This window comes from Herpailurus yagouaroundi, unplaced genomic scaffold (genome assembly GCF_014898765.1).
Source record: "Herpailurus yagouaroundi ecotype Mexico unplaced genomic scaffold, PumYag 211, whole genome shotgun sequence".
Taxonomy (NCBI): Eukaryota; Metazoa; Chordata; class Mammalia; order Carnivora; family Felidae; genus Herpailurus; species Herpailurus yagouaroundi.
The window spans coordinates 8,775,417-8,788,416 of NW_024412442.1; the positions used below are offsets into that span (position 1 = coordinate 8,775,417).

Consider the following 13,000-nt stretch of genomic DNA (forward strand, 5'->3'; position numbering starts at 1 on the left):
GAAAGTAACAAAGGCGATCCCAGCTCATCCTCTGCACCATGCCATTCCTCCTCCTCTCCCCACACCCTTCCCTCCACCTTGAAAACCATGGACATCTGGCACAGCCTATCCTCAAGGGCCTTTCTTTGAAGGCAAGTCCCCAGCAGGCTCAAAACTACACACATTAATACACCCACTTGAGAAGCATTTGGAGAAATCTTGAACCCTACCCACTGCAATCCAATTACAACTCTTTGTCCCTCTGACTACCAAATTCCACAGAACCCAAAGGGCACAAACTTCCTTTCCAGTTCTCTGTCTAGAACCAGGTCTCCCAAGGATAAGAGCTGGAGCCTCATGCCTCAGTCCCCTCTGGAGTCTGGAGACAACACGGAAGTGCACATGCACAGAGCCACGAGCTATGCCTTCCCTTCCCTGGGTCATCAGACATCATTATTTACAGTTCTGGACTCGGTGCCCATTAGCCTCTATGGCCCTTCCTTTAGAACTGCCCCAAACAATCTCTTCTCCCAGGAGGTGCTGTTTCTACAATCTCTAAGGAGAGGGTTTAGAAGTGGGCTTTAATTACAGCCTGTGTCTATACTGACATAAAACTACCACAAATAAATGTATATCACAAATATATCCATATCAATTATGATCATAAAATATTTAAGAAAAACTAAAAACAGAGGCCAACAATTTAAAAATGTCATATCCATGATCATCAAAACCTCTCAGAGTTAACTTTAAGTGCAAACTCTGACATTTTTATAAAGAGCATGATGCTTTGTGACTATCTCTTTACTGAATAGTACACAGTGAAGATCTTTATTAGTAAATATATTTTAACAATATAAAATTCCTCCCTTACGTCCATGATAATATAGCCAAGAGGTTTACATGCTCAAAGAAAGAAAAGATATAGGTATAAATAAGAAATGTGCAGTCTACATGAAGGAAACTATTGAACTTTAGTGCATAATAGTTTAACAGATTTTAGGTTTACCGCCCATATTGTAATGAATACATACTTGTGTGTAATTGTATTTGTATGTATTCCTAATTGAAATATAAAATTTAAACTATAAAAGTTCAAAAATCATGTTTCATAATTTTAATGTTGACAATGCATGACACCAGCTGCAGACAAAATTTACTTAAAAGTTTGAACTTACGAAATCTTGATCTCAATAATTTTTCTGTAGACAAATTTTAGAGGGCACTCCAAAAAAAATGAGAAGGGTATCATATTAATGTGGAATAATATATTATAAAATGAAAAAAGTCAGTATGTATAGTTCTCATTGTTGCTGTAAACAGAGATAAAAGATATTACAAAGAGCACATAAATCAAGAAACTATTGTACTACTCTTTTATGACCGTTACAGAGTAAGCACCTCAATTAAAACCAGGCCTAGGAACCAAAGGCACTTCAGGTCCTACAGATACCAGTGCCCTGAGCCCTTGGGGAGGGGGGCAGTGGGGGAAGGGTGGGCAGTCAATGGCCAAATCAATCCTCTTACTCCCCCTGCTGGCTTGCCCGTGCTGGTAAGAGGTATGAGTAAGGCCTTTGAGCTCTACTCCGGAGGATCTCTGGGCCCTGGGGTCCAGGAGCACAAGACCTCTCCCCCAAACTCAATTACTGACCACCTTCCCCACATATGGCTGCCCCGGGAACCCCAAAATATAGACCCTGGGTCCATCCACCGCTTATCTTTTTGCACAGACCCAGCCCAATGTAAAACAGTAAAACTAGAAATTTACAAAACAAATAATTTTTTTATGGTTCATAAAAAGTGTCCTTATGGCTAAGGACATGAGCCAACACAAAGAAAGAAATTGAAGATGATAAGTCAATAAATAGTATTAAATTGCTCAATGTCTCTAGAAAACCTTATATCATATAAGGCTGGGAAAAATTGTAAAAGAATAGGATCCATGGTGGGAATAGGTTTAGAAAACTCACATTTTCAAACTTTGGATGGATCTGAAATTCATACAGCCTTTCTGGAGTCAATTTCATCAGCACTGAAAATGAACTTACCTTTTAGTCCAGACATTACACTCTTGGAAAGAAATTCAAAGAAGAAAACTTGGAGGAGTGTAGAAAGGTATATGCCCCAAGGTGCTCCTCCACAGGTTATTTATAATAAAAATACTGGAAACCACCTAAGCGAGTATCAATAGATTGTAGGTAAAACGGTACTGATCCATAAGACAGAATCCTGGGCAGTCATTAAACATGATCACATAAAGGCAGAAAAACATGGAAAAATGTTAATCACATATTGTGAAATGAAATGTTATATATAATATATATGTTATCCTAGTAATTGTGACAGAGAGAGAGAGAGAGAGAGTGTGCGTGCATATTTCCTAAAAGAACACTGAAATAGAAGAAAGCAAACCGAACACCAGAGACAAAGCCACAACCCACCTATGGATGACAAGAGAGCAGTATTATTTTTTCACTAATTTTCCCATATAAGTAAAATTGAAGAACACGTTTCAGAGAATGTAAGTCTGTGACTCCTGTGGTATATGAAAGTCATTTTATTTATGTTTTCTGAGCATACTATTTTTCTCATTACCTACTAAACTAACAGCATGCTATTTCCATAGTATTTGCTCTTCTAAAGTTACTGTGGTTCAGATGTTTTTCATCACAACCGCTAACATCAGCAGTTTTAAAACTTTTGGATACATTTTATAGGAATTTTAAAATGTTTTAAACTATAATAATATAGAATATCTGCACAACTCACCAAATCATATGCCAAAAAACTCCAAAAGAACATAAATAATAGTTGTTCATCCATAGGCTATTAAAAATTACATGGTTTATTTCTCTTTCGGAGCAATTACAAAATACAGCTTGCAAATCGCTGGGCATGACAGCTTTAAAGTTGTCTAATTCCAGGCAACAGCGTATTATTTGGAAACGGCACATACACTTTTGCTTGCAATGTAGGATTTTAATATTTTGACAGTGTTTCTGATTTGCAAAAGTCAAATGCCCGTCAGATTCTGGTTTATTATAAATTCTGTGTAGGTAAACAAACATGGATTACAATGCATGGAAAAAGTCCTAGGATACATGCTGGACTGAAAAATGATAGTTATTTTAGGGAAGGCAACTATTTAGGAGAGGGTGGGGGTGAAGGCTACTCATCTGTTATATTCCAAAGAATACTCATGCCCTTTCCCCCCAACATGGGCAGATGGTAAGGACCATCAGCATAGGAGTGCCCAGTCACAGGAAGACTAAGGGAGTCCCACAACTCATAGACACTAGACACGGCTGCCATGCTTCTCCAAGTTCCTTTTCTAGTTTAAAGAATGTGGTCAGAGACCCAATAGAGCAGGATACATCTTCACTAGGGGCTGGAGTTCAAGTAGTTCTTTTTTTTTTTTTTTTTTTTTTTTTTTAGTGTTTATTTATTCTTGAGTGGGGGGGACAAAGCATGAGTGGGGGAGAGGCAGAGAGAGAGGGGTGAGGAGACACAGAATCTGAAGCAGGTTCCAGACTCTGAGCTGTGAGCAAAGAGCCCGACGCGGGGCTCAAAGTCCCAAACTGAGAGATCATGCAGACAACCCACTGAGCCACCCAGGCGCCCCAGAGTTCAAACAATTGTAACCTCCCCTCCTGTTCTCTAAGGACTTTGGGGGGTTAGACCAGTGAGAGTTTTTGGCCTGTGTGTCACTACAAGCAAGATGAAAATGTAGTTCTTCACATGGGGAGAACCACCCCCATTTTGTATATGAGGAAACTGAATGTCAGTTTGAGTGTCAACCATCCCGACCACACACGGCGGAAGGCGCAAGACATCAAGCATCACTTTTCCACCTCCCCAAGTATCTGAGGGGACCTTGCTCCTAAAGTGGTGTCTAAGAGTAGATATTGGTCCTCGTTGTCTGGAAGGGAAGCCTGGGGATGTAGAATCTGAAAGGAGGGGCAGGCGGGGAAAAGGGAGGAGGCTGGGATCCCGTAGAGTCCGGTCCCTGAGTGGCAGATGAAGATCCAGCGGAAATAACAGGAATCGGAACAGGATAAGCCCTCCCCACAAAGAGGCAGAGGCGGGTAGTGCAAGGGCACAGCTACAGTTGCAGCTTCCGACTGGAGCCACAAGCAGGGTGGCTGAGGGCATCTAGGACGCCATGGGTTGAACCTTTCCAGAGGCTACAGCTCTACCTTTCCTTGCCAAGTACAGGCTGGACATGAAGTGATAGGGCACACCAGGCAAGGGGAGGCCAAGTTCAACACAGAAAATGGGCCCAGTTCCCAAAAGACAAGTTCTTGGGAGTTTATCAGAAAACAATTTCCAGGCACTGGAAATGTAAATTGCTTACTCATTTCAGAAAACCACACCTGTGACCCAGGAATTCCTTTTCTGAGTTTGCACTTGAGCACTGGCTTTCAAGCTCTGGGAGATGACCCATTCATTGGCTGTGAAATCGGTTTAGCATACAGCAACAAGTCTTTTCTTTTAACAGAATGCAGCACAATACAAAACATCAGAATGTATCACACGCAATTAGGGTGTTGTTTCAGGAAACAAAATTACAGGTATGTAAAACTGTTGGTTACACATGCACACGTATTACACACATACACGCCGCACACTCTCCCTCCCTCCAGATGACCAAATGGTTCACTCCCTCCGCTGCAGCCGTCCAAGTGAGGTCAGTCCCTCTCCACGCGACGTACAATCAAACCATGTTTCTGACAACTTTTCCTATTTTTATTTTACTTTACAGCACCATCCCCATCAGGTTCTCGCGGGCGGACGTGTTTTCTTGGTAGGACTTTTGGCAGCAACAAGGACATAAACTATCTGGTCACGGAGACTTGTCAAAAATATTCTGGGATGGGTCCTCATTGGCCTATTTTGTAACAAGTGACCATTCCGGGATCAATACAAATGTGGGGCCAGGAAGAGATGGTGTCATCTGTGATAAATGTCAACTCACACATTCACAAGGACAGGTTATATTACTTGGGAGAATACAGAAGAGTTGCCTTGAGCAGACAAAAAGCAATAGTCACTACACACAATATATAGTACGTGCTCAAAACGCCATTATCAAGCTGACGAGGAAAAGGGTGAATTGATCAAAAAATGCAGGGACAACTGGCTACTGATTTGGAAGAATACAGAGCTGCGTATCTCACAACACATATAACGAGAAACACCACAAGAGATGTATGAAGAAAGCAATTCAACATACTACCTGCTTCATGCATGTCAACAGAGACACCTGCCACAGTGCTCAGTTCCAAAGGGAATTTACTTATGACACAAAAGCACAATGGAGCAGAAATATGGAACTTTCAACTAGTAGAGTAAGTTTATTTCTAATACGGAGACTTTACATAGGAATTTACAGAAATGAAAACACACTGAGCAGCTCATCAGCCGTTAGCTCCTCCCAGACCTGCTGTCCCCTTTCTCTGTGCCCACCTCAGCTAACCCACACGTAGCACCGGGCTGGGTACTCCAAAGGGAGGCACCAGCAATCCAGTGCCACAATTCTGGTAGTGACAGTGTCTCCTAGGAGATGGTCTCTCCTCCGTGAGAGCAGCTCTTAATGGGCTCTGGTGACACCTGTCTCCATCCTTCGCCCCTTTAGGATTTAGACTGGCCATGGCTTCTCAGTGATGCCAGCCCCTAGGCGCTTCAGTATTCCTTGTTTCTGGCCCAAACCGCTGTGAGAAGTCTGCCATCAGAATCTTAGTTGGGGTAGCATTCTGGTTTTCATCAGAACCAAGGCTGATACAAAGAGCTATCCCTGTATTAACTTGTCAAAAGAAATCATTCTTCCCCCAAATCACTGTATAGAACATAAACACTTAGAACTAAGTACGTGTCGGTACCAGCTGGAATGCTTCAGCTCTAAGTGACAGACAGCCCTAAGGATCAATAAGAAACCATTACTACTGCAGTAATGTAAAGTCCTAGCAGAAAACAGGTCCAGATGGAGTTGTGCAGCTCTATGACGTCACCTCTGAGCCAGGCTTTTTCCATTTTGTCTATTGTTCTCTTCAGGCTATTGCCCTTCAGGGCCACAAGCTATAATTTGGTACAACATACAAACATGAAAAAATCCAGCATAAGAGAGGCAATCTCTCCTTGTGTCTTCTCATGCCATGACAGTATTTTATCACTGAGATCTTTCCCAGAAGTACCGCAGAATATTTTCCAAACATCTCACTGCTCACGTGTCCATCCCAACAAAATCATTAGAATAGCATCTCCATGATTAACTTAATCTGCATTTACTCCTAAATTGCCTGGGGGTGGGGGGATGGGGGATGGGAAGAGAAACAAAACAGCCCAGCAAGTAAGAAGTAGAGAATGGGTGCTGGGTGGGCAGTGTCCTTGGAACCGCTGATCAGTGTGTTCCAAGGAGGCACAGGAAACAGAACAAAGGAGGAAGAGACAGTATATGACATCCTATTATTTTAAATACAATTACATAGTTCCAGTTCCTGGGTCACATACAACGTATCATGCCTAAGTAGATACAACAACCCAATACCAAGAGAATGAACGTGGCATTCTAGCGCATAGCACTACTTTTATTTGTGGAGAGTAGGGAGTATTCCTGTTCATAACTGATGGGAGACCTGTGCAAAATTCATGGGATACCATTGTTATTAACAGCTCTTACGTTACAGACTGACCCAGAGGCAGCTGAAAAAACTCAGAAAAATACTATCTGGCTTCTTTTGGGAAGCAGTAGTTCAGTAACAACAGCCCTACTCACTCATCATATACGCCAGCAATGTCACAGAAGAGGGTGGTGATGCGGTGGTGACACAGCACAGACTGGCCAAACTACGAAGAGGCTCTGGTAGTATTTACAATGAAGACTGATGTAAAGGTAGTTAAAAAAACCTCACAAAAACAGATTTGGGGATCTTTATTGAAGACGCAGTTCAGCGATAATGGCCACAGCCATTTATTTATGGCGGGAAATGGGACAGGGGGTAAGGTATATAGTTTGTACTTTAAATTTTCCAAATATATTTTCATATATACACAGCGGTGTGCCGGTAAATATTTGACAACAGGCTGTCTGAGAAAATAAAAAAATAAAAACCCCGGTTTGTAGGGTTTGCCAATTTGCAGGGTGTAAACACTCCCACTAAAGCCAAGCTACCTTCATGACTGAGTACAGAAGTGGGAAGGGACGGGCAGGAGCACGTGTTGTATGGTATTGTCACCATGCAGACTCGATACTGTGAGTGACCTAAAGAACAAGGCTAATAGCAAAATATTATAAAATAATTAGGAAGCAAGGAGTGCTGAGTATTTATTAGCTTTGTTTTTAATATAATTTAATTTTTAAATAATGATTATGTTCTAAGAACTGGCTCACAAAATTCCTGGGAATTTAACCATCAGCAGTACTTGCAAGCCATTGCGGGCTTACTCTAACACACTACTGCATCTGTGTGGGTATGTGTGCATAAATATATTTACATCTACATATATACATCTATATTTACGTCAACCTGTAGACACTGGTGGTATTTAGTGTGGGAAACATTAATACAGACCAGAAGTTATTTAATGAAGGGATATTTTCTCCACAAGTTCGTTGGACTCCAATTTGCAAATCAAGCGTACATCCAATTCCTATTACATTGCTACACCCACATTGGGCCTGCAATCGTCAGAGACTCCTCACATAAATGTTTAATGCTGCTGTGATTGAACTTTTTTTAAGCTTCAGATTCCACTGTGAGTCTGGGTATGAATGAATAATACCATCCACTGTATTTACAATAAAATTTGGTATCACATCTGGAATACGACACAACATAAATTCTAGACAAAGATTTTTACATTACTTAAGTGAATAAACTTCCCCTCAATATAAATTTTCTGATGAAAAGTTTCAGTTTTTGAGAGCTTTCACATATTCAAAATATCTGTAAGGTTTCATTCTAGTATTAATTATTTGAAGTACAACAAGATGTCGCTTTCTAGTAACATGAGGCATTCTTTGGGTCTCATTCATCCATTTTCAAAAATGGTGTAAGACTTTGAAAGGGTGGGTGGAGACTTCTGGACATCAGGATGTTGAAAGAGCTTTTACCCTCGTGTGAATTCTCTGATGTTTCGTCAGTACTGACCTCTGACTAAAGGTTTTCCCACATCCGTTACACTCATAGGGTTTCTCTCCTGTGTGAGTTCTCTGATGTTTAGTGAGAGCTGATTTTTCACAGAAGGTTTTCCCACACTCATTACATTTATAGGGTTTCTCCCCTGTGTGAGTTCTTTGATGTACAATGAGGTTTGACTTCACACAGAAGGATTTCCCACATTCATTACATATAAAGGGTTTCTCTCCTGTGTGTGTTCTCTGATGTACAGTTAGGGCTGACCTGTGGCAGAAGGATTTCCCACACGTATTACATTCATACGGTTTTTCCCCGGTGTGCGTTCTCTGATGTTCTGTGAGGTTTGACTTTACGCAGAACGTTTTTCCACACTGCTTACATGCGTAGGGTTTTTCTCCTGTATGTGTTCGCTGATGGTTGGTAAGGTGTGGTTTCTGACAAAACGATTTCCCACATTCAGTACATTCATAGGGTTTCTCTCCTGTGTGTGTTCTTTGATGCTGAGTGAGGTTTGACTTCTCCCAGAATGTTTTCCCACATTCACCACATTCGAAGGTTTTTTCTCCTGAGTGAGCTCTTCGAAGTTGGGTGAGATGGGACTTCTTGCTGAAGTTATTCCTATTTTCATGGTGCTCATAAGGTTTTTTGCCCATGTGTACTATCTGATGTTTAAAGAGGGATGACTTTTCCCACGTTTTATGACTCACTTTATATTCGTGGGGAATCTTTCTTGCATAGGTTCCCTGATGGATAATGAAAGTTGAGTCATCACAGAAGGTTTGCCCATATTCGTCATATTCATAAGGAGTCTCCCCTGTAAGAGTTCTCTGGTGTCCCAATCTTAAATCAGTATAGAAGGACTTCCCACAAAGACTGCATTCATATGGCTCCATCTCCAAATGAGTTCTCTGAGATAAACTGAGTTCTAAACTGTGGATGAAGGTTCTTCCACATGCATTGTATTTACAGAGCGTCTCTCCTATCTGAATTTTCTTGTTTGTGAAAAATGCCGCTTCCTCATGGAAGGCTTGTCCATTTTCATTATACTCAGAAGGCTGATCAAAAATTGGCTGACTGAGATCGTGACTATGATGGAGCACATTCCTTTTTTGATTATATTTATAAGATTTCCCTCCAGGAGGAGTTTTCTCATGCCTGATGTCAAGGAGCAATTTCTCATATACATTAAACTCATCAGGCTTCTTTCCAGAATAGCTCTTTCTACTAATAATTAAGCCTGAAATATTTTTCAAACTCATTTCACACGAGTCACATATCTTATATGGAAAATTTCTTGAAGGAACAGAATCTGTGCCCAGATTGAAAGTTTTTCTTACTCTAGCACCACTATCTATATTTAATGTTTTGTTGGCGGTAAAATCAAGTTGCCAAAAATGTTCGTCTTCATTGTCCTGGCTGCTCTCTATCAGGTCATCAACTTTCCAGTCTTCTAAAATGAGAAAAATAACCACATCTTATGAATCCTAGTACATTTCTAATGGAAACGAACTCACACAAATGCCCTTTTATCTAGTTGATACTTTTGTCTTAGGCTCGGTTTCCTGGTGTGAACTAAATCCAAGCATACGTTTTTTATCCTTCTGCTTTCACTGGAAAATAAAGACACGCGACAGTGGAAACAGGGAAGGAACCTGGCAATGACATTTAACATTTTATTATTTTTTAATTGTTTTTTAAGTTTTATTTATTTTGAGAAAGCGAGCGAACAAGCAAGCATGAGCAGGGGAGGGGCAGAGAGAGAGAGGGGGAGGGAGAATCCCAAGCAGGCTCTGCACTGACAGTGCAGAACCCGATGCATGGCTCGAACTCACAAACCATGAGTGAGATCATGACCTGAGCCGAAATCAGGAGTTGGACGCTTAACCGACTAAGCTGCCCAGGTGCCCTGACATTTAACATTTTAAACACGTAACCTTCAAAACTGGACAGGAAAGGGTGAAAATTCAAAGCACAGGGAGCCAGGAGTGGCTGATTCAGGGGAACTCAGAGAATGGGGTCAGCCCGACAGAGACCCTGAACACTGCATAAAGTGACAGTGGAGATTAGCAGACAGGGCTTTCAGAGGATGAACTATGTTTGGTGGAGACAGAACAGTCCAGTCCTAAATCCCCTCAGACACAGATTTCTGGGGCAGGATTCCTGCTGGAGCATATCTTCTATCGATGCACCAACACCAACTTCCTCAGGTTCCACCAGGAGGTCCTACAGCCCAGAATCTTGTTTTTCTTTTGACTTATTTCACAAGAAATAATTATTTTTTTAAAAAAAGCTGTAAGAAGCAGGCTGGAAGTGAAATAAACTCAAGACACGGTGAGCAAGGGCTGGAGATTTTCTGAGAGGTGTCCATTTAGGAAGCAGGAAATGTAGAGAATTGGATGAGTTCAACAAGGGAGGGTTTTTTGTTTTGTTTTGTTTTGTTTTTTAGTAACAAATGAACTACAAATAGACTGTTTGAAAAACACGGCCGAGGAAGATTTCAGAGGCAGATCATGGCTGATGTCCTCACATCCTCACAGCCCAACCTCGAACTATGGTAGGATCCTCGCCTGTGTGCGTGTGGCCATTCCTTTTTTCCCCTCCGTTTGATAGATCAGCATCAGAAGACATTTCTGAAAGCACCTATTTCCTCATGTTTTGAAGGACACTGCTTCACCTCAGACTCTCATTCTCTACCTAGCTGTGATTCACAACACCACAAATATCCAGTAGGAAATACAAAACAGATGAGGGGCGGGCCATCTCTGCAAAGGAACAGGTTCATTTTGTTTTCTCACAGCTGTTAATGAATCTGTCCTGACCGGCAAGTCACACGATTACTCACCCAACATTCTGTTTCTGAGGCAATGCTGATCTTAAGTCTGCTTTTATATCTAAGCGTATCTTTCACATCAAGGTTTTCTGCCTTTACACCTAGCCTCACCTGTGGCTTTTACCTACTTGTGAGACTTCCTTATAGAAGGATCACTCCTCTACACGGTTCTGAGACCTTCCACAAACCTTATCGTACAAATTCTTGGCTGTGCTTCACTGCTGCTACCCAATGCAACAATGTTCATTCGTGTGAAAAAAAGTCTAATGCCGTCCTGAGCCCACTGCTCCAAGGACCGACTGATAACAGTTACTACACTGCAAAAACAAATTAAAAGTAAGTGTGCAGGCCGCCCCGTCACAAGTCCATTAACAGGACTTCTGTGCAGCTCCAGCTGGGCCTCTCATAAACTGCTCACTCCCAGAGACACACCTTTCACCTGGCCAGCTGTGCTCCAGCCCCCTTCTTCCTGGAACCTGGACATCTTCCAGGAAATGCTGCTTTCTTTAATTGAAAACAACCACAAAAATAACAAGCAAAGAATGAACGCCAACGAGCACCGCGACACCCCTTCCACCTCCAGCCTTTAGTCGCTGTCTTCAGAACAAGTTTACTGCCTGTGAAATTCACCATAGTGTAAGGAAAGTCCTTCACTCCATGCTACACCTTTGTGAAGACCGCAGTCTGGCTCTTGGCGGGTGTTACCAAAATCCTGCTTCCTCTGACCTCACTGAAGAGGCAGAATATGAATGACTCTTAAAAGGAATGTGAATGTGAATCATTTCCAAACTGTTCCTGACGGGCTGGTATACATGAGGACCAAACGGCAATGTGCATTTAGGAGAAGTACCACAGAATGCATTCTGAATCGATGAAAAAGAATGATCTCTTCCAAACGTGGCTCCACAGTTAATCAACAAAGTAATTAGTAAACTGTCAGAATTAGGAAAATAAAGGGCTTTCTCTTTGGGACAACAAAATCTCAATAAAGAAAGAAACCCTAAACAAGGGTGCTATGATTAGATCTGAGTTTTGGGGATACGGCCAATCGTGGGTGAGGGTCATAAAATATGGGCCACTTAAGTGATAGGAAAAAAACCTTGAGTTCTAACTTAAAATAAGTGAAATAATAACAAGCCATCACAGTGTACCGTGCAATGTCTAAAGAATTCACATGGACACTATTAAGTATCTGAAAAGGCAAAGTAAACAAGAATAAAAGTTGTAAATAAGACAAAGCATTTATAAGTGAAATTTAAGATATAGGAAAGTATGGGGTTTGGTATAAATTCTGAAGAGCAGAGAGAAAGAAATGACATAGGCAGCATAGGACCACACTGCAATAGTCAGTGAAAACAGACTTCAATTTTAATTTTATTTTTTAATAACTAGCAACTTTTCCAGGCTAGTGAAAGATAAATTGGATGCTTTAGGTAGGAAAATAAAAACCAGTTAGTAATTAGATCGAGCCAGGAATGAGAGAACACAGATGCAGTTCTGGTTTTGAGTGGGATCAGTGAGAAACCGAAGAGGCAAGAAGACGGTTCTGGAAGGCAAGCAACCCAGGAACATGAGGAGACCAGCAACAGGGGAAAACGGGGTTTAGCGGGCTGGTGCCGGAGCTGCCAGTGAAGGCAGAAATACAATGGCAGACTGTTCCCTGTTGGATTCCTGGGAAACCAGGCTCCAGGGTTTTCCTGTCACTCAGGCTACTCCTTCTCCAGCTCCTCTCACGATGCGATTTAACGGACTGTAAACCACTTGTAGAAGTGGAACTGTTCCAGGGCCACTGCTTTTACTTGGAAACAACCACTCTCTAGAAAAGGAGTCTGCTGGCTGAGCGGGGTCCTTGATCAATGAATGCTTTTTACATCTTTAGAGGGAAAGATAAAAGAAGCAGTAGGGAGGAGTGGAAAGGAAGAAGAGAGGCGAGAGAACAGGAACCAGGAAGGAGGAGGAGCAGGAGGAGGGGGAGGAGGAGGAGCAAGAACAGGAGGAGAAGGGGGAGTAGGAGGAGGAGCAGGAGGAGGAGGAGGAGGAGCAGGGGGAGGAGGAG

At 41.9% G+C, this 13,000-nt stretch overlaps 1 protein-coding gene across 5 annotated transcripts in view; it reads right to left on the minus strand.

Moving 5' to 3' along the window:
- Positions 1-5,305: 5,305 nt before the first annotated feature.
- Positions 5,306-13,000, minus strand: part of ZNF248 (zinc finger protein 248) — a 20,514-nt gene continuing 12,819 nt past the window's right edge. For 4 of the 5 annotated variants that reach the window (XM_040454282.1, XM_040454283.1, XM_040454281.1 and 1 more), the window contains one exon: positions 5,306-9,564. In XM_040454282.1, coding sequence (XP_040310216.1) covers positions 8,066-9,564 — 1,499 coding nt within the window. In that variant the 3' untranslated portion in view covers positions 5,306-8,065. The remainder of the gene's footprint in view (positions 9,565-13,000) is intronic. The other variant, XM_040454285.1, reaches the window with a different exon arrangement.